Genomic DNA, 22,848 nt, shown 5'->3' with positions numbered 1-22,848 from the left:
CAGTATGATTCGTCCTGAGGAAAACCCCTCCAAGCTGTGAGCCTGTGAAACCAGACGATCTGTGTTCTTCCACAATATAAAGGTGGGACAGGCAGAGGATAGACATTCCCATTCCAAAAGGGAGAAATAGGAAAGAAGAAAGGGGTGACGGGTCCTAGGGAAGTCCAAAACCAAACCAAACAAACAACGTTAAACCTTAAGGCTCAAGAATCATCTTCTCTGGCTCAATGTTCCGCCTTCGTACCCACTAAGGGTGGCAACCTCACCCCCATGACTTGGTAGGACAATCCCACAGTGGCTCTCTACTGGCCCTGCAGGTCCAGGTGGCCCCATCTTTTGTAACCAGGCTGCTGTGACCCCAGGCCCAAGCACACCATGCAGACTGGGTGATCTCAGGTTTGCCTTCATGTCCATTCCTTCATTGTCTTTAAGAACCACCCCTGGCTTCTGTCTGAGCTGGCTGGTCAGTACTTATCTGCTTATCGAATGGTCACCTGGCCATCCCTTGGTGGTCTCATTTGTTCTGCAGTACAGATAGGCTGAGGACTGTCCAAATCTTTACGTTCTGGGTCCTTTTTGCTTAACAATTCCATCTTCAAATCATTTCTCTCTTGTATTTTATAAGCAATCAGGAGAAACCAAGCCATTTCTCAACACTCTACTTAGAGATCTCCTCAGCTAAATATCAAATTTCATTGGTCACAAGTTCTACCCTCCATAAAACAATGGACTCCAACACAATTCAGCCAAGTTCTTGACTACTGCATAATAAGGATGGCCCTCCCCCTAGTTTCCAATACATCCCCAGTTCTTTATGGGGCCTCATCCATGGCCTTCACTGTCCATATTTCTACCAACATCCTCTTCAGGATTACTTCGATATTCTTCAAGAAGATGTAGGCTTTCTTTGCAGCGCTCCTCTTTTCTTCCTGAGCCCTCACCAAAATCGCCCTTGATGGTCCATTCACAGCAATGTAGGCTTTATCTAGCACACACTTCCAAACTCTCCCAGCCCTACCCATTATCCAGTTCCAAATTCACTTCCACATTTGTTATTTGTTCTAGCAGCCTCCCAATTCTCGGGACCAACTCCTGCCTTAGTCTGTTTGGGCTGCTATAACAGGACCCTGGGTGGCTTCTGCTCAACAGAAATGCATTTCTCATAGTTGTGGAGGCGAGGGAATCCAAGCTCAAGGCACTGGCAGATTTCATCTCTGGTGAGTGCCTGCCTCCTCATTCATAGACAACCATCTTGCTGTAACCACACTTGGCAGAAGAGGCAGAAGAGCTCTCTGTGGTCCCTTTTATGAGGACACTAATCCCATTCATGAGGGCTATGCTGTCATGACCTGATCACCTCCCTAAGGCCCAACCATCATTGGGGGTTAGGTGTCAACATATGAATTTTGGGGGGACACCTTCAGTTTGTAATAAGGATAAATGTTATTTTGTAGACAGGACAGCTACATACGGCTGCCCATCCTGTGCACTGCATAATGCCAGCCCTGGTGGGGGGCTGGTCCCTATCCTCACGAAGCGCAGCTACAATGCAATGATCACTGTTGATGTAACTTTCCAAAGAGCTTTAAAAGTGCAATCCCCAGTTACAGTTGGTATGGTTACCGTTCTTAGGCAGAGGCTCTATTTGTCAGGGTCACTGGGAGGATCAGATGAAAGAATTGCTAACAGGAAGTGGATGCTAGCCCTCCCTCACCCCCAGTTCTTGTGTATTGCTGCAAAAAGCCCACCTAGGGAGAGGTCAGCATCAAAAGGCATTTATTAGACATTCATCTGGCGTAGTGCCGTGCCTGCCAACTTAATAAACAAGGCCCTGCCTATCTTTACTTTTCCTGTTGGTTTTCTCCATATGCTCTCCAACTGCCCTCGGACCTTTTGAAATACCCTCGGTAAAATTGGACATAATTGCTTAAAAAGGCTCCAGTGGGCAACTCTATTGTGTAGACCAGAGTCCAAATTCCTAGATCTATAGGACAGTCCAGTTCTAGCTTTAAACAAAAGAATTTGTCACTAAAAAAAACAAGCCAAACCAAAAAAACCAAAAAACAAAAAACAGTTGTTTTCACTGTCTTCCTCCCAAGGCTCTGGAGATCATCACGCACACTCATTAGCGGGTATATCAACGTCTCCCGAGTAACCAGCACCCAATTTGAGTCAAACAATGTGCTAGAAGCTTTCCCGACACATCATATCTTCAGTGGCTTTTCACCGCATTGGAACAAATGCCAGAGTTTTTAGTCAGATTGACGAGGCACAACATGAGGATGTGAGCTGCTCCCCACCTGCCTCCTGACTCCATCTCCAGCCACTTGCCTTTTCTCTGTTCTCTAGCCTGGCTGGCTTCCTTTCAATGCCTCAAACATAAATGCTTATGCCTGCCCCCGGGGTCTTTGCACATCCTCTTGGTCTATCCAGAACCCACTTCCTTCCTGTCTTCAGGTCTCAGATCCAATGTCACCTTCTCTGTGAAGGCTTCCCTGGATACCATGATGAGAGCCCTTCACCCCAAAGTGGCTCTCCCTCATACCACCCGGCCCCACTGTCTTCATCATACTTACCAGAAATGATCTCATCCGTCTCTCGTGCCCTCCCTACCGTCAGCTCCACCACAAGGAACATCCCTTATCACATGCCCTAGAATCCCTTGTACCCACAGTGGTGTCTGGCTAACCGGAGGAGTCCTTAAATGCTTCTTAAACATAGAAGGGCTCTCATTTGATGCTTCCTGTGATTCCGGGAGGCAGACATGGTCATGTCCTTTACAGGAGAGACCCCCCGCCCCAACCCCATAGAAGGCTGACACAGGCTCTGAAGTCAAGACTCTTGCCCTGAGTCCATGCTGAGTTCAGTAAGCCACAGCTCCCCTTCTCTGAAGGCTGCAATCTCTTACCACGTAAAGCGAACACACAGGTGGGTCTTCCCACACCCCAAGCCCTGGCCTCAGTGCTTACACACATGAACGCGGTTAAGCCCAAGGCACCCTGTGAGGCTCTATTGTATCTGTTTTCTGATGAGGTAAAGTAACCTGCCCACATCACAAACCTGGTAGATGGCAGGGCTGGGAGGTCCACCTTGGCAGTCTAGGGTCCTGGAGTTGATGTTCCGCCACCTCTCTCCATAACTACGACAGCTACCACACAGCGTTCCCCCAGTGGAGCGTGTTCTGTGTCAAGTGCTTTGTATAACTTTTCATATTTAATTTTCATAAAAGGTGCACTGGCCTCCCTGTCATGCCTTTATCATTCCAAGCTTGTCCCTGCCTCAGGGCTGTGTACCTTATCCCTCTGTTACTGACCACCTCCCGCTACACGTCCTTCAGGTTTCTTGGCAAAGGGCATGTGAGCAGATACGCCTTCCCTGACCACCCAATATAAATACCGTCCTCATTAAGCCCTGGCTGCACCCCAATGTACTCTAAGTCACGTTTTCACTTAGCATTAAACACCTTCTGACAATTAACATAATAATAAAAAAAAATAAGATAAAAAAAAAAACACCTTCTGACGTATTATACTGTATTTCATCAAATATAAAACTCCAAGGGCGGGGAAGAATGAAGGGGGGGAAATCGGAGAGGTAGACGAACCATGAGAGATGATGGACTCTGAAAAACAAACTGAGGGTTCTAGAGGGGAGGGGGGTGGGAGGATGGGTTGGCCTGGTGATGGGTATTGAGGAGGGCACATTCTGCATGGAGCACTGGGTGTTATGCACAAACAATGAATCATGGAACACTACATCTAAAACTAATGATGTAATGTATGGGGATTAACATAAGATTAAAAAAATAAAAATAAAACTCCAAGGGCGCTTGGGTGACTCAGTCAGTTGAGCGTCTGACTCTTGATTTCAGCTCAGGTCATGATCTCGGGCTCATGGGATCGAGCCCCACGTCAGGCTCTGTGCTATGGAGTCTGCTTGGGATTCTCTCTCTCTGCCCCTTCCCCTGCTCATGCTTTCTCTCTCTAAAATAAATTTTAAAAAATCTTAAACAAAAAAACTCCCCTCAACTTTAAGACCCACCATTATATACCTCTAAAGAGAATAAAAATTGTCCATCGTTAACAACACGATACCACTGATTATATATCAGAGATGTTCAAATGTGAAAACCTGCACCTCAGAATCTGTGAAATAGAATATATTTGTTTAGTTGATTACTGTTCATCTATCCCTACTAGAATGGAAGCCCCATGAAAGCAGGGATTCAGTGTTTACTGCCCCATCCGTAGAGCATATAGTTGGGTCCTCAATAAAGCTCTGTTGAAACGATTTGCACTGAACCATGCACTATAAGGCAAATACAACTGTTATCTCCATTGTACCAAAGATGAGAACAACTGTGACCCAGAGAAGTCAAGCAACTGGCCCAAGATCGCACAGGAAGCCCCTGAATTACCTTCAGTCAGTTCAGTACACATTAACCTCAGAGCCACAGACTTTATAGGGCCCCACCAAGCATTTGTAAGGTGCTTCAATGTCTTTGTACTTGAGTGTGATTTGGATATGGTGTGCTGTAAAAGGAGTCTTGGGCAGCTATCTCTCAGAACCTGTTCTCTATGAATCACTAAACTCTACCTCTGAAACTAATAATACACTAGATGTTAATTAAATTCATTTTAAATTAAAAAAGAGTAAATATTACTTAAGAAAAGTAAAAAAATGAAAAGTAACTACAATGCCTGGTCTATGGGATGGATGTCCAAAACCAGTGGTCTCATGGGCCACCCAAGCTATGTGCTCATAGAAGGCAAGACAGGCTCCAATATGGTCTCTGAGACCCAATGTGTCTAATTCATCTGACAGTAAAACATTAGGGAATACTGATCTACTCTGGCTGCTTGCTGAACTAACTGAGCATTGTCTATGGTTCACAATTAAGATCCCAGTTAGAATAAGATATGCTGGGGCTTGAGCAGGCGAAGGGCCCTTATCACTCATTTTAATTCTTTGTAATTAATTTCTATAATACCCCAAGGTAAGAGCTTTTCACTAGAGTGCTCTCTTCATTTGGGTTTCCTACAGACTGGGACATCTCTCCTTTCCTTTGAAGCATAAAGAGGGAACAGTTTGCAAAGAGCTTTCTGATACCTCATCCAGGACCATTACAAACAGCCACAGCTGAGCACTCTTTTCTTTAAAAAAAAAAAAAAAAACTTTAGTCACCTGCATACTCATTGGTCTGTCTTTATTGGCTAGTGGCTTGACTTAATTGGTTTGCTATCCGAAACCATCCAAAAGTCCCATGTCAATAGAGGTATGTTCACAGAAGAGCTCTATCGTTTCATGGTGACAACGCCAGATAAAACAGAGGTGCTTAAAGACCATCAGCTGGTGTAACATAAAGCTCATTATTAAGGGCAAAACCCCGTGTTTATGCAGTATCGCAAATAGCTACATTTAAATTGGCCAGTGGGGGCCCAGGAAATGCGGATGTGGGACACTGGTAGGAGCCGCTGTCCACCTGAACCTCCTTGCTTTTGAAAAACTTGCGTTGCATTATTGTTCTTCTGGGATAAAGTGCCATAATCTGTCACATGAAGAGAAACAAAAGCAAATGGACAAGAAAACCCAGTTCTGGCTGTCTCAATGGGAACATGAGTTCCTGTTCCTGGCATAATCTGTTAGGTACTTATTCTACAAGGGGCACACAAAATGCAAGGAAGCTTCCAGGAGCTCTGCACCAAAGCAAGCATGCTTGGTGCTGGCAAAGTCTGGGGTGGTTATAAGGAGTGGTGAGTTTGGGGGATCCATCTTCCAGAGGCCAGGCTTCTCACCACAATTTCTGTCTCTATTGGGAGGTACATACCCAGTTCACTGGAAACAGTTGATCAACAGGAAGGAAGACCTGAGCTTCCTGGCAAAAATACTTGCACAAGAGAATTCTAAAGCCAATCTGGCCCCAGGTCATGCTAAGATACCAGCAATATTTACCCTTCATGGAACGGTTACTGGGTGCCAGGCACTACGCTACACCCTTTACAAACACTGAGTATTACACACACACACCCGATCGTTAAATCTCCTTGTCCTGCTTTCTTTTCTTCTCAGCACTAACCCCTGTCTGATGATCTTATATATTTTATTTTCTTATGTCTCCCCAACTAGAATATAAGCTCAATGAGAATGGGTACCTTGTCTTTCTTATTCCTTGGTGTATCCACAGCTCCTAGAACATTAAGCAGTATGTGGCAAGACCCCAACTATGTGTGGATGAATAAATGATAAAACCTGAAAACAATTCTATGTGAGGTATGATTGCTTCCATTTTCAAGATAAGGAAGCTGAGGTCCGGAGAGAAAACTGACTTGCTCAAGGCCATAAAACAACCATGGGCAGAGCTAGACTATAAATCTGGGTCTAACAATTTCTAAAGTTGGACCTCGTGGACTATATTTCTCTATACCACTTGACATTGGCAAGGCTGAAAGCTGGCCTTTCCTGGAGTGCCAATCTTTCCAACTCCCAGCTCACTGCCTTCACGTCAGTGGCCTCATGATTTGTTATGGAAATCAGCAAAGTGCTATCAGCCAGCCTTCCTCTTTTGGAGAGCTGGTCTACCAGTTCATCTCTGGCTATCTGATCCAAATGTGTTCTGCTAGTTTTGTTGATTGACTCTTACTAATCCTTAAATTCTCAGAGAACCCCTTCTTTCTCCTGGTCCTCTTTCCCTAAATCCACCGTTTTAATGCCCAGAAGAGGAGCAGGCCATCCTCTAGGGCGGGAAGGAAAGCTGCAATTCTCCTGGTGGGCTCTTTTTTAGACTTAAGGCCCCAACATTATCTGGGTCTTTCCACCTAATTGGTCCTTACTCCTCACAGACTGACACCCTGAAAGCCCAGGGCAATCTACCACCCATGAAAAGCTCTTCCCAGGGTGATTTGTGGAGATGTGAGTCCTCCCTTCCCCGCGTGCCTCCTCTTTCCTCATTAACCTTTCAGAACTATAATTATCAAGGAAACGGAGGGTGCCTGGTACGTTTCCCTTCTCATGCCTCTCTTCTAGCTTGGACTGGGGGTTTGTGTCCACCCAAGAGCTCCGAGAAATTCTTGGGCACAATTCAAAGAGATGGCAGGTGGTGTCTGATCATGGGACCCCCACCTTATCACAGAACCCCCCCACCCTCCCAACCCCATGGGAGGGCTAAGCTGCTTGTAAGCCAGGGTGGCAACAAATCTTTCAAGAGGCTGTTTGAAAATGCTTTATGGCACGTAGGGTTATAAGGCTCTAGCTGAACAAATGGAAAAATTAGTCTACCTTAAAATATCCAAGGCAAGTAATTTCCTATCACCTTGTTTCTTAAATGTACTTAACATCTAGAATCTGGGCTTCCCAAAATATGGATAAGGGTCATGAGTTAAAATGGCAACTTGGAGATAAAAATCTCCTGCTTTAACAGGCACTCATAAAATGATGCCATTGGCCCTCCTGTTTGGAATGGGGTGGGTTGGGCGGGGGTAGTCAGGAGTCCAACAACAGCAGTTTCTAAGTGTTCTTGAATTTCACAGGCTTGAGGCAGCCTACGAGCAGGGCTCTTACCCTGAGTCGACCAAGGCTCAGCCTCAGACACTCTGCTCTCTCCACAAGGGCTTCCCAAGGTCTCATACTGGGGGGTTTGCTTTGGTTTTGCTTTTTCTTACATGAAAGTTTGCTTTTCTAGCTCCTTTCTCCAAATTTCAAAACTACTTCTCGGCCTGTGAATGTAGTTACTGGTGACAACCACAGCTTCTTTTCTCAGTCTGCTTATTTTCTGTATTTTGTCCTTTTTGTTCTCCTCTTCCTCTTTCTTTTTTTTTTTTTTTTAAGATTTTATTTTTATTTATTTGAGAGAGAGAATGAGAGACAGAGAGCATGAGAGGGAGGAGGGTCAGAGGGAGAAGCAGACTCCCTGCCGAGCAGGGAGCCCGATGCGGGACTCGATCCCAGGACTCCAGGATCATGACCTGAGCCGAAGGCAGTCACCCAACCAACTGAGCCACCCAGGCGCCCCTCCTCTTCCTCTTTCTTGAACCTTTTTGCTCTTCTTTTCCTTCTCTTCGTTCATTCGGTTTATTCATTCACTCATTCATTTATTCCATTCCATTCCTTCAATAAAGATTTATTAAGTAATGTTTATGTACCAGGAACTAAGAGTGCTAATTCCTAGCAATAAAGCAGTACACCAGTCAGGAATTTCACCTACAAAGAGCTTACTCTTTGGGGGCAAGGGTGCCATAAAGTGTAGGCAAAGGGGAAAGAGCAGAGCACTGTGGGCATGCACAGGACCTGCCCTAAGAGTTGAAGAAGGCTACATTTGACCTAAGATCAGATGAGCAAGAGTTGGAGAGAGAAGTAAAGGGGAAGAGTATCCCAGACAGAGCCAACAGCAGGTGCAAAGGCCCTGAGGCACAAGGCAATATAGCTCAGCAAAAGGGCTGAAATTAGTGCTGTGACACTGAAGCATGAGGTGACTAGTGGCAAGAGACATGGCTGGAGAAATCAGTAAGAGGACAGATACTGGGGGGCCTAGCCCACCATGGCAAGGAGGTTGGACTGGATTTGGAAGGTGATAAAAAGGTTGGAGCAGCGAGTGACATAATGAATAAAAAAAAAAAAAAAATGAAGGGTTAACCCATTCTTCACCACACACCAAGGAACAGTGGCCTCTGAGTTTCCCAAGATGCCTGGTGTCATTATCGAATGAGTAATCTGGCCCTAATGTTGACGACCGGGGGTGGGGGTGGGGGGAGGGTGGCTATGACTCACAGGGATCTGAAAATAAATCAGCCCTATAACTATAGATGCAAATGAGAATAAACGGATTCTCTGGGGCTCACTGCAGTTGGTCTTTTTTGAGGAGGCAAGGCTGGATACTGAGATACGGGGTCTGCTGAACAGTATAACATCTTCCCCGTACCTTTTGGCAGACGAATTGCTTCACAGACCGTGAATATGAGTCACTAAATTCTAAACCTTGGGCAAGAAAACAAAGTTTGATAAATGTGTCCAGCTATTGGAATAAAGACCCAGAGCACAAACAAATCAAGAATTCAGACTGTGCCAACACACAAGGAGCCCCAGACCTGTGCTTAGTGTGACACGTGCATATACACACTCACACATGCACACACATTCACATACACACACGCCCTCCCTTTCCTTGAAGTATCAGTTGCGAACGTCGATTCCTAATATACCCCATGTCCAAAAGGTGACAAAATTAAAAGTGACCAAAAGATGAGGTAGAAGTTCATTCTGGAAAGTTGGGGAAGGGGTAGCTCATTTAAGAGGGGGAAAAAAAGAAATAAGAAAAAAAAAAATCAGTCAATCAAGAACCATGAATCCAAAACCCACATCTTCTTCAAAATGTTCTAGTATTCTGTGGATTTATTATATCTCCAAAATTCCTGTAGTATTTTTTATGGGTTTAAAGGAAACTACTACACACATCTCATTTTATTCTCTAAAAAACCTTGAGGAAGTGACTAAGAAGGTCTGGCCTTTAATTATGGACCAAACACCTAGGATACAGAACTTAAAATCCTTGTAATGGTGCATAAAACCACACCAGAGGCCTGATTAGCTTGTCCAGTGTTAATTAGAACCCTTCTTAGGCATTCTCTCCCACCGCCTACTTCATGACCCGGAATAGTCAAGCCTAATTTTTCAAATATATGTTAAATCCAAGAGGCTTTAAAAAAATGTAAAGGCAGATTAAGTGCAGAAGAGGCTATGCAGGAAGACCTTGCAGTTGGTCCTCAGACTGAGCCTCTCCAACCAGCAGTAGCAGAAAATCCTCTCTGATCTTTTGTTATGCAAGACGTCTCTGGATAACCCAGACTCTTGCATGCATTTTTTAAAGAGCCAGCATCTTTCAAAATGGCGCCTTCCAATAACCAACAACTCCCAGAAACAGTGAACGTCACCGTCATTTGTCAAGAAAATTTGGTAACATTTAAAAGACGTTTCCCAAGAAAGGACCTCCTCCCTGCCATGGAGTTTTCTTGAGTCAACCCCAATGCCCATTTCTGTCAGGAAAGCTGCCTCTGGTGAGGAGTTGAAAATGAATCTATTGTGGCAAAACAGAAATTTTTTTGGTGGGGGGGACAGAATTAAACTTTGATGGTTTTCTTCCTTTTCTCAATTGTACTTTTGTTCATAGCTTCAGCTGGGAGAAAGAGCACACATTTAGTTTAGAGTTTATGAGTTCATATTTTATAATTAACGTTGCCAACAGGGGAGTTTGATTAATACCACACAGTGGATTTTGAGCACTGTTCCATACAAATTGCCAAATTTAGCAATAAAATAAATTGGTTATGTGAACATAATTAGTGGGATGACTACTTAAAATTCAAAACTGAATGTGAATAATTTCAAATCATCTGAGCCACAAATCCATTATTTGTAGAGAAGGAGGAAAGTATAGCATTTTGGGTTTTATTTTGCCCTCAACCGCAAAGTTATTCACCACCAAGCTAAACATAATGAAACTCCCACAATGGGTTGTGGCAACATTTTAGAACAACCCAGAAGCACGCACATACGCATGCGCGCACACACAAAGGGAATGTCATAAAGATAAGAAATGTTAAACTGTGAATTTTCATTGCAAATGTAAAAATCTATAACAAATTTTTCAACAAATGCAGCATTACATTTTTCTGATGTGCTATACCTAAACCTCTAAGCGCACAATTACACAGCAGAGCTTTTTCCCTTTAAATATTCACGGTACCTTATTGTCGCCCTGGACTTCTGCAAGCCTTTGCTGAAGTTCTTTAATTTCTTCTCCCAGATGTTTATTTCGGTCCTGAGAATCTCTCAGTAGTTGTGCAAGATTAGCCTGGAAATGTCAACATATTATGGAATACAATCAGAAACACAGGAGTGGATAAGTGTGGGGCTTTGTTAGACTTTCAGAGGCTGGCATCCAGGCCGAGTGGAGCCACGCAAAGCCCATTAGATCAATGCATACACGAGCGTAGCAAGTGTGCAAATCACACCACGACAACTGCATGGAGGGGAATCAGTGCTGGCTGTGAACCTCTGCACGGGGATGTTCTTTGTTTCCAGAAGGGCTCACAGACAAGTAGCGGAGCAATCAGTCGTATTCGACTTTTTAGAAAACTAATGTTAAGGGCTCCACACTAAAAATCTTGCAAGTGGATGTAGAGTTCAGTTCTAAAATTTGAGCCAACAATACAGGAAAAAGCTTCATTTCCTCGTTTAGATAGTTTTCTTCCCCTTCAAACAGAACTGGTTTAGTGAGCTTTGCTTTGCTACCTCAATGCCCAGAATTTCAATCACGAGATGAGGCAGCCAGAGAGGGGATGAGGAATGAGCCACCACTTCAGAAATCAGGGTCCAGAGGTAATCCAACAGTCTCCTGGGCTGGTTTTTTCACCTTATTCCCCTCTTCTGGTCCCCCGGTATCAGGACCATTCACCCGCTGGTCCTGGCTTCACGACGTCATCGCTTCCGTAGGGGGTGCCTCCTGCTCGGACCCAAACCCCTCTGGCCCATGTGGACCACTCTCCATGCACCAGCCTCCCCTTCTCAAGCCAGCTGCACCTCCTGCCATCACTGCCCCCTCTCCCAGAGCATGTGAGCACTTCTTAACCACGCTCCCACCCCTTTCACGGGTGCCCTGAGCCTGGAAATGCAGTCACGTGGCTGCTTGTTGTACAGCCCTGTTTGTATTTTGCTAGCTGCCACTTGCTCTGGGTCTCGCCTTGCTAGTTGCCTTCTTCTCTAACCTCGGCGAGAAGACTGCAAGCTACAGAAAGGCAGAGATTCTGTTCTCTCCTTCCTCGGCATGCGTATCTGTTGCTCCAGGAAGGGCTCGTGTTCCAGCAAATGTTTTAAAGACTCATGATGAATAAATGAATGAAGGAAGGAGGGAGAGAAGCAAGCAAGCCATGAGAATATGGCCTTTGGGGAACCATTCGGAAATAGTTGTACAGGGGATTTTTAAGATTATCTTGAAGATTCCTTTCATGTCATAGCTGAAGAAACCCAAGTCCAGAGGCATTAGGGGACTAGTCTAAGTGCAGTGGCCAAATCTCCAAAGACCTCAATGCTCATACTTTTGGGAGCACTCCTTGGCTGGCTCAGTCAGTACATTCAACTCTTGATTTCAGGGTCATGAGTTCAAGCCACACATGGTGTGTGGAGCCTACTTTAAAAAAAAAATAAAGAATTTTTTAAATGCTAATACTTTTGGGAATACTCAATGATGTCAGGTACTAAAAAAGGAATGAAGGTGAAAGAATAAAAAAGTTAAACCTTGGCTTGGCTCATCCCTGACTCTGCACTCTGTCTCATCTCCCATGTCCCATCTGTTGGGGTATCAGGTTGTCTCTACCCTCAGGTTCTTCCCTACTCCAGTTCAGCTCCCCCCAGGTTTACTTCCTCGCTGTTCCCCAAGCATACCAAGCATCCTCCCATCCCAGTGCTGTTGTTCTATACTCTCTCGTGGGAATGCTCTCCCTCCAGAATACCTCTTGGCTCCCTCCCCCTCTTACCTTCTTCAGGCCTTTGTGCAAAAGCCACAGTCTCAACAGGGCCCACCTGGACCACTCGAGCTAACACTGCAACCTGCTCACCTCCACCCTGATCTTCCAAGCCCCTTCCTAATTTTTTTTTTCTTTTGTAGCCCATGACACCTAATTTTAAGATACCATGTAATTTATTTCATGGCCTACTGCTTACTACTTATTTCCTGCCTCCCTCTCTCTACAAAAATAGAAGTTCCATGAAGGGCGAAGAACTTTGTTCTCTCTATGGATCTGCCCCAAGCACCTAGTAGATGCTCCATAAATATTTTCTAAATGAGAGACAATATGCTGAGTCTGGAGGTTATGGTCTCAGCCTAGGGAAGAATATGGAATATTAACAATATGTACCAACACTGAAGTCAGGGCTGGGCACAGAGTCTTGTGTGGAAACCTGACTCATCCCCACTGGCTGGATTTAACCAAGCCCCGTATTACTCAACAATGCAATCTAATTTTCAACCTCATATGTGCAAGGTTCATATTTTAGAATAGTTGTATTCTGATTTTCCCAGATTTCTGTTCTTATCAGATAAAATTTGGTGAAGGATGCAGAAAATTAATTCCCACCTTACACTTAAAAAAGGAAATCAGATCAATTAAGCTGGATCCTAGTTCTGCCACTTACAGGGCTGGGTGACCATGGGTGAATTCCTCAACCTCCTGAGTGTCCCCATCCGTAAATGCAGCTAACCACATGTACCTCATGTGGTGATGTGATACCTAAACTGAATAATGAATGAACATAGGACACCTACCACGGTGCTTGGTATACAGTAGGTGCTGGTTAAAGGGTTGGTTAGCTCCTCTTGACTGTGTCCTTCCAGTGGCCCCAACTCAACCACTCAGTGAACAGTTGGGTAGACATGGCCGAATGCCTCCTTGGACACAATTGGCTCTTTCATGATCCTGCCCCTTCACTGTTCTTTACTCATCCGTTCGCTTATACAACAAATATTTATTGAGCACCTACCATGTGCCAGGCACTGTTTTAGACTCTGGAGATACAGCAGGGAGCAATACTGTCAAAATGCCTTGCCCTTGTAAACTCACATTTGAATAGATGATATTACATTAGTTACATTATTTTGCCATAAAGTGTAGAATGATCCAGTGGTTGGATGATGAGAAAAATGAAGTGGGCAAAGGGAACAGAGTGTGTCCGAGGAAAGGACCACATTTAAACCAAGATTTAAAAAAGCAGAGAGAGCCGGCATGAGCCTTGTGGATGGGAGGGGGGCAAGTTCCAGATAGGGGAAAAGGCACCCAGCTTCCCTCGCTCCCTCTCCTGTCACATCACACGATTCCCGATTTCTGTTCTGGAGCGCAGTTCAAGGACACAAGACCAGGGACCGCAGTGCAGTGATAATTCAACTCTTGTCTTCGCTTTCCCAGTTCCTCCCCTCCATCTGCAGCTCTCCTTCCTTAGCACATGGTAGCCCAAGTGGGCTGCCTCTGCTTTCTCGCCACGGAACCCCAGAATATTTCCCAGACATTAGCTCAGCAAACATAATCCCTCCCTCACAGACCAGAGGGACTGGCCCCACGGAGGGGCGGGAAAGCAGCAGTTCAGCACCCCTCTGCAGGAGACACAGCCAAATTCTGCTTCACGGCGCCTGCCTCGTCCTAACCAGCGGAAGGGGCGCTCAGGAACAAATGCTTCTAAGAGTGACAGTGAAGGGGATCAAGAGGATGCTTGCCATGACCGGCGCGGAGTAATGTATAGAGTTGTGGAATCACTCCTATACACCTGAAACTAATATAACACTGCATGTAAACTATACTGGAATTAAAATTAAAATTTTAAAAAGAGTACCACCAGTGGAAACTTAATAGAAGACACCCCTCCACGAAATATCTGCAATGTCCTTAATCTTTCCTTTTTTTTTTTTAAGATTTTATTTATTTATTTGAGAGAGAGAGAGAGCGAGCACGAGCAGGGAGAGAGAGGGAGAAGCAGGCTCCTGGCTGAGCAGGGAGCCCGACGCGGGGCTCGATCCCAGGACCTTGGGATCATGATTTGAGCCGAAGGCAGACGCTTAACAGACTGAGCCACCCAGGAGCCTCAATCTTTCCTCTTTGAATCAACAGTGGCTTGAGCCCCTCAGGTAGTGGGAAGACCTGATGTTCACTCACCAGCCTCAAGTAGTAGCTAAACGAGTACAACTTGATCTGTCAGTGGGGAAGGGCTGGTTTTCTACCTCCAACCCGGCACGGAGTAGAACTTTTGTAAAATACAATAAAAATCAATTTCTAGAAAAATGAATTTGGGTGCCTGGGTGGCTCAGTTGGTTAAGCATCTGCCTTTGGCTCGGGTCATGATCCCGGGGTCCTGGCATCGAGTCCCATGTTGGGCTCCCTGCTCAGCAAGGAGTCTGCTTCTCATTCTCCCTCTCCTCTGTGTCCTCTCTCTCTCTCTCAATAAATAAATAAAATCTTTTAAAAAATGAATTTAAAGTGACATCAGGATAAAAACCCCAAGTGTTTGGTAGAGTCAACAGACATAAAATCATGCTGTCAAATTGCCACAGAAGTTTCTGAACACTTCTTCAATTTCTGTGTTTATCGTGGACCAGAAGCCAGTAGCCCGCCCCCTGGCATGGTCCTTGGGCCTCGCTTTGAAAAGCACCAAGCTCAACGTGCTCCCAGGTACTTGACTATTAGCGCAGGGCAGGTACCCTGTATACACATCAAAGGTTCCAGTGCTACGTGAAGCAGAGGACAGAGCTGCTTCAGGAAACAACGATTTCTGGAGCCAGCGATGTGACTGCCAACCATTATTTACTCGGCAGCCAGCTGAAAAGAATTCTACCAAAATAAAGCCAGGCATTTGTATACTAGCCGCAGAATGGTGGTCAATTAGGAGCACAGAGCCTCCACGCTGGGCTCTAGGAAATCTACCCTGGCTTTGAAACTGACCCCCGCGGTAGGGTCGGGTGGGGGAGGCACCCCGCTTCAAAGCTGGCGGCTGTAATTTCACATTTCCCAGGCTGGGTTACTTGTCAACACCCATTTCTTTTCTATTCAGTCTTTTCAGTCCTTCAGCCTCCTCAACTCCAAAACAATAACTTCAGGAACTGGAAAATGACTGCTCTGATAGGGCACCTAATTCCTTGACATATACCTTAAAGAGGAAAAAAAAAAAAAAGAAAGAAAGAAAAAAAGAAAAGTAGTCCATTTCGAAACACTCAAAATAGAGGAGAAAAGTTCACACGATTCTTTTGACCAAAAATAACACCATGACTCACACACGCTCACTCTAACAATCCATCAAGCTAACGCGTGGCACCTGCTTATAATTTATCAGCTACACAGAGCGTTTTGTCTCCGTGTTATTGAGAAGGACTCTGTGACCATCAGTTGGCAAGAGCAGCACTATGTAAAGGAAATGTCAAAGAAAAAGTGGCGGGCCGCCTAACCCTGGGAAGGCTTTCGCAGGGAAGGAAAACCAAATTGAGAGATCTTTCCTCTAAATCTCTGGGGCAGGAGGTAGCATAAACAGCAAACCGTAAAAAGGTTTAGAAAGAAGCCTCTTTTAAATATTCAGATCTAGCCGGGCCGACGTGGAAGGTTGACATTTTAGCTCTGTTAACAGGGGAATGAATACAGTGGCGTTTATCATAGGACCCATATACCGCAGTGACTCTTTCCAGCGGCAGGTTCACTAACATCGTGATGGGGAAGAGAGGTGAGCGAGATTGGATGGGAACATCACTGGGACACCCGGGGCTGAAAGGATTCAGACACACCTTTGCCAAGGAACAACTGAACCCCCAATTACCAGTGATGTCTGCAGAGGTGTGCTGCCAGACCAGCCCTTGGTGTGGCGCCATGCCGGTCCCAATAATTCTCTCTGCACAAAGATGAAGGCCACAAATCCTGACAGTTACCGTGGAGGCAAAGATCTGGAAGGTGAGAGAGAAGTGTGGATCTCACCCCAACCTTTCCTCCTTTCGGGGGCAGACATTCTCACTAAGGCAGGTAGTCACGTGGGCCCGGGGAGCCGTTCTTCCAACTTTCCTCCAGTCCCACTGCATCCTAGAAAAGGGGTTTGGGCTTCAGGGGTTGATCAGGTATGGGCAAGTGACTAGGAAATGTTCAAGGAAATTAATGGAAGCTAAGGGGTGTTTTAGTAAGTCTTGTTTACGCAGACTTATTGGGGTGCCCCGAGTGGCTCTCTGGTGATGGGTTGCTTTCTTCTTCCTGGTATGGAAGAGGGCCGGACACCTTCACAAAGGGAAACTTACGCCCTGTTTTTAGGCACAAATGGGGAGAAGGGAAGGGAACTCTCTGTAATCTCTTGATTCTTAATTGCCTGCCGCTCAAAATATCCTTATGGCAAAGTGGAATATTTTGGAGTGGGCATATCCTGATCCCTTTCATATCCATCTTTAATTTTCCTACTTCAGGGAGAAAAATTGTATATAGTGGATCATTTTCTCCCCATCTGAAGGATTCAGGGCTGTTTCTTGGCTCTAGCTCTTACCTCTACCACTGGGTTTTGATTCCCCTGTAAGTGCCATTAAATACGTCAGAACATTTTACATTCTAGATGCAATACACTTTCTAAACTTATAAGAAGTGATGGCAGGGAGATTAAAAAAAAATAAATGATATATCACATTTGGCAATGACAATAATCATCACTGTTAAGGACTCTTGTTTTCATTTGTTTTTTAAGATTTTTTAAAAATTTTTATTTATTTGAGAGAGAGCAAGAGTGAACGAGATCACAGAGGGAGCGAGAGGGAAGCAGGCTCCCCACTGAGCAGGGAGCCCGACGTGGGGCTCAATCCCAGGACCCTGGGATCATGACCCGAGCTGAAGACAGACGCTTAACCGACTGAGCCACCCAGGTGTCCCAGGACTCTAGTTTTCAATGATCAAGTAATCAACATTGGCTCACAAAGAAGGGGTTTCAGGACACTAGCTGTAAGAAACAGCCCTGAATCCTTCAGATGGGGAGAAAACGATCCACTACATACCATTTTTCTCCCTGAAGTAGGAAAAGTAAAGATGGATATGAAGGGGATCAGGATATGCCCACTCCAAAATATTCTACTTTGCCATAAGGATATTTTGAGCAGCAGGCAATTGAGAATCAACAGATACAGAGAGTTCCCTTCCCTCCTCCCCATCTGTGCCTAAAAACAGGGCATAAGTTTCCCTTTGTGAAGGTGTCCCGCCCTCTTCCATACCAGGAAGAAGAAAGCAACCCATCACCAGAGAGCCACTCGGGGCACCCCAAGAAGTTTGCATAAACAAGACTTACTAAAAAACCCCTTAGCTTCCATTAATTTCCTTGAACATTTCCTTGTCACTTTCCCATACGTGATCAACCCTTGAAGCCCAAACCCCTTTTCTTTTATTAAAATGGTATATAAGCGCCCGAGCCAACCACTTCTTTGAGTTTCAGTTCTTCTGTGAACTCCCATACACTTAAAATAGCCATAAAATTGTATGCTTTTCCTTCTGTCTTTTGTTAGTTAAATTGGCAGGCCCCCATTGACTGAACCTAAGAGTACAGAGTGAAAAAAAACCAACAACAACAACAACACAAAATAAAAGAAAGCGATGAAAAGTTTAAGATTAACCTTCCATCCTTGCGCTAGCCCAGACACCGGGAAGAGCAGAAAAACGGGCGAGCTACATATTTCCACCTGAGTCCTTAAATAATTCAGACCAGCGACCAGAGGGCGGGGGCAACACTCCAGGGACGATCCCTCATGTCATCCTGAACCTCTGTAATTTATTTGATACATTTGTTGCAGTAACCTAGCCATGGAAAAGTTAGTCTACATCACAATGTAAAAATGATGTATACCAGAAAGTCCTGTAACTTCTCAATTTGCTGACATAAGAGTGCAAATCAAAAGTGGGAGGGGAAAAAAGGTAAGTAAGAGACAGAGAGACAGGTAAAACCTTGACCTACATACTTTCTCAAGAACAGTAAGGAAAAGAGAGGGTAAGGGGGAAAGAGACAGAGATCAGACTTAGAAACTATGCTGCTGGACGAGGTGCTTAAAAGTTTGGTGCTGTGTTTTGGGCACCTGGGTGGCTCAGTTGGTTAAGCGTCTGCCTTTAGTTCAGTCGTGATCCCAGGGTCCTGGGCTGGGATTGAGCAGGGAGTCTGCTTCTCCCTCTTCCTCTGCCCCTCCCCTCTGCTTGTGCACTCTCTCTTTCTCTCTCGCACATACATCCTCTCTATTGCTCTCTCTCTCTCAAATAAATAAATAAAATCTTTAAAAAAAAAATTGATGCTGTGAACTCCCTGAAGCCATACCTTCGATAGGGCAAAGTACTAGATTATATAAGAATATGTTTAAAAAAATGTTTGATGAAACATCAGGTATACTTGAACAGTGTGATTGATAGCAAATTTAATTGCAATTTCGACTCCGCTGCTTTGGTCTATGGCAACTCCTGTGTTAACAGTAATAGACGGAGACTTGCTTTGCTGAGCAAGGGCCCCCTATTCATAGCAACTGCCAAAGGGATGACCTCTACTACAGTGACAGTTTTCCTATTTACACAGAAACAACCAACCAGAGCTCATTCCATACATATTTTTCGACTATGCAAAGAGCCCTCAGCAGCCTACTCCCACCTCATAACCTCAAAACACACACTTGCAAATGAATGCATTTCCGGGCCCATAGGCACACATAGGTTTGGGAGGTTGCTGTTGACTTGAATACTTGCTTCATCTTGGCCATTATGATTCTACATCTGCCTCCTCCCAAGGTCTCTAGATTCCTCGAGGCTAAACATCCTCATCTATAAATTTGGGGGCGCTCTCACCTTCCTCCCAAACTCCCTGCAAGGATCCACAGAGCTGATAGCAAGATGCTCCAGTACTCAGAATGAAGTTACAGTTACTAAGATTTGGGAGGGCTCCCGCAAGCTGGGCCTGGATTTCTTGCCAACTTCCCTGGTGGAACAGGAAAGCTGTACTGTTCAGAGAGTCATGAAAAGAAACATCTCAAAGCACTTGAGATCTTTGAAGGAGGTTTTAGGTTGTGAGCATCAAACCCAGGACGCACATACAGAGTTGCTCTGATCTGCAGTCACCGGGGGAGGAAAATAAGATTGACCAAGAAGACTTTTCTACTGAAGTAAAAGGCTCTGTCCCATCCTACAGAGGGCCACTCTATGCTCCGATTTCTCCGGGCTCGGCATTCTGGCACATGTCAGCATCTAAATAAGCCGTCACTCTTCAAGGCAAGGAAGTGAAGGCTGCCTCTTAAGCCAGGAGGAATACCTCCTGTGGTATGTCGGCTTGAAATCAAAATGGGAGACGACAAAGATGCATCTGATTGTTGACTCAGGGAGGAGTCTGAATGGGGAGAATATGCTGCTGTGACCCCAAAGAGTCCCATCTACTAAGAACACATTCACCCAAGATAATTTAAATTCCCTTTGTCTCCTTTGGAGGAACAGCTTGTTTAACAAAAGAAAAATATTGAAAGGGTTGCTTGAGATCTTCTGGTGATCTCTCCCTGCAGCGTGAAGAGGTGCTCTGTGTATAGTCTGCCTAGGGTATCAAGAAGACGTTTTCATTTCAATATCCCATGAGAACTTATTAGTGCATCACTGTTGTCACGATTTCTTCACAGCTTCCTTAACGGATGATTTGCCGTTGGAAATTGAGTTGTTTGAAAAGGGATTCTAAGTTCTTTTTTTCTTTTTTTAAGATGTTATTTATTTATTTGACAGAGAGAGACACAGCGAGAGAGGGAACACAAGCAGGGGGAGTGGGAGAGGGAGAAGCAGGCTCCCCACCAAGCAGGGAGCCTGATGTGGGGCTCGATCCCAGGACCCTGGGATCATGACCTGAGCTGAAGGCAGACACTTAAAGACTGAGCCACCCAGGCACCCCAGGGATTCTAAGTTCTAAAAGAAAGCCTCGACAACTATATATCTAGAACTACAAACATGAAAGTTCTGGTCTGTCCTCTGAGGAGGGGACAAAAGAGGTAGGAAGATATTTATGACCAGACCCTCGGTTGCCATGGGAAAAACACTGGCTTTACCAGGTAAACAGTCCTAGCTGTTTCTGGCTCTCCACCACGTCTAAGCACTTCAAAGCATTTCGTTTCTGGACTTCCAAAATGGGTTAGGTTAAACGTTGACTATGCTTCCTCCCCACTAAGTCTAAGAGTCGAATATAGAACAAAAAACCTGAGCGAGAACACGGAACTACAAGTTAGCAGATCTGGATTTTATTTTATTTTATTTTATTTTAAAGACTTTATTTATTTATTTGACACAGAGAGAGAGACAGCGAGGGAGGGAACACAAGCAGGGGGAGTGGGAGAGGGAGAAGCAGGCCTCCCTCAGAGCAGGGAGCCCAATGTGGGGCTCGATCCTAGAACCCTGGGATCATGACCTGAGCTGAAGGCAGATGCCTAACGACTGAGCCACCCAGGTGCCCCAGCAGATCTGGATTTTAGTCCTGCTCTATGAACTGGCTGTGTGACCTTGGACAAGTCACGGGAAAAACAGAAACCAGCCAACATTCACTGAGCACTCAGCAAGTACCAGGCAATGCGCATGATGAGCATTATCATACTAGTTCCTCAGAGGAGCTTTATGAACACGTCTCATTATTACGTTCATTTTGGAGGGGAGGAATGTGAATCTAAGAAAGGGTAGGCAGCTTGCCTGAGATCACCCACCAGCAGGTGGAAGGGTGAAATTCACATGGGTACCATCAGATGCCAGAGGCCAGGCTCTTACCACCTGCTGTGAGCCGAGATGATGCCTTGCAACTTTGTGGAAGACCTAATTTGTCCAGTGTGACTTCTGGAGATAGTTGGGAGGTCACATTGGTCCATACGTGCATGCATATATGGTCTCTGAAAAGCACAAAGCATGACCAAGGCTGAGGACGTGGTATTGCCTCTACCTACATTTGAGAAGAACCCTCAAATACATCTGTAGTCAGCTCAAGCTGCTATGACAAAATCCCATAGTCTGGGGGGCTTATAAACCCTGGAAGATCATTTTTCAGAGTTCTACGGGCTGACAATCTGAGACCAGGGTGCCAACGCAGTCAGGCTCTGGCGAGGGCCCTCTTGGATTGTGACTCCTGGGGGCATCCTCAGGGGGCAGGGAGCAGAGCAGAGAAAGCAAGCTCTCTGTGACTTCTGAAGGGCACTAATCCCACTCATCACAGCTCCACTTTCATGACCTCTTCTCATCCTAAGCACCTTTCAGAGGCACTACCTTCTAAAACCATCACATTGGGGGAGCAGTGTTTCAATATATGAATGTTGGGGGGACACAAACATCCCACCCGTAACAGTGATCATAGCCATCTCTCCCTCTGAGTTGAGACACGAACAGGGGAAGAGGGCAGTAAGTAGAGACCATAGAAATTCCTCCTTCCCAATCAAGAAACAAGGCTGATGGGCAACGTGATGGCTCCATGTGACATCTTCTGCTTTTCTAATAGGGGGGGTCTTTTGACCTCCATGTCCCATCTGTTAACCTGACAGCTGGTTCTTGTTCCAGTGCCTTCTGCTTAAATAAGGAGCACTTGCTTTGCAGCTGGAGGGGTAAATATTTTACCCACTGTCTTGCCTTTGGGATAAACATGCAACATGGGTGACTCTGGGTCAGAGTGCATCCTTCTCCCCCTTCCTGCTAGATGAAAAAGTGAAGAAAATCATTATGCCTCTCCCTTCCAGGCCTGTCACATGTGTGCTAAAGCTGTCTGCTTCTGGCTAAATGCAAAGTCTCACTGCAACCCGTACCTAAACACTTACTGGTGCGTTTTCTTCCCCACACTGAGCTAGTGAAGAAGGCATCTTAACAACCGCTCCCCCAAAACCAGTCACATGCTTCCATAAATAAACTAACTAAAGGTAAATAAAATTTAAAAAACATATTTTGAGTGGGTAAAATTCTTTATTTTTCCAAATCCTGGAACTATTTTCCCCCACTATTTCTCAAGACATCTCTTCCATTACTAAGCCAGAATTCTCTCCCTTGCATTGGGCTATGCTTTTCCTCTCCATAGCACCAATGACCATTAACATCCGATATATTTTAATTATTTTGTTTATTGTTGGTTCATAGCATCTCTACTAGAATTAAGGTGACTATATTATTCATCATCTAAACCAAGAGGTTTGGGAGAGTGAAAAAGAGCACTAATACAAATTATGCCAGGACTAAATGGAGACGTTCTTGCGGAAACACAGCTGTGGTTGCCCTACCTACAAGGCAAGTTCCAGAAGCTCAGGGACTTGGGTGTGACTTCTCATACCGGTGTCTCTACTGTCTAAGA

The 22,848-nt window shown here is 45.1% G+C and overlaps 1 protein-coding gene across 2 annotated transcripts in view; it reads right to left on the bottom strand.

The window, feature by feature from the left end:
- The window catches only part of CCDC149 (coiled-coil domain containing 149), a 102,698-nt gene that overhangs the window by 39,870 nt on the left and 39,980 nt on the right, over positions 1 to 22,848 (bottom strand). For both annotated transcript variants that reach the window (XM_035005207.1, XM_035005206.1), the window contains exon 4: positions 10,736 to 10,843. In XM_035005207.1, the coding sequence (XP_034861098.1) occupies positions 10,736 to 10,843 (108 nt within the window). The remainder of the gene's footprint in view (positions 1 to 10,735; positions 10,844 to 22,848) is intronic.

Source organism: Mirounga leonina, unplaced genomic scaffold (genome assembly GCF_011800145.1).
Source record: "Mirounga leonina isolate KUSES-001 unplaced genomic scaffold, KU_Mleo_1.0 Mir_129, whole genome shotgun sequence".
NCBI lineage: Eukaryota > Metazoa > Chordata > Mammalia > Carnivora > Phocidae > Mirounga > Mirounga leonina.
This window is presented reverse-complemented; position numbering and strand designations above follow the sequence as displayed.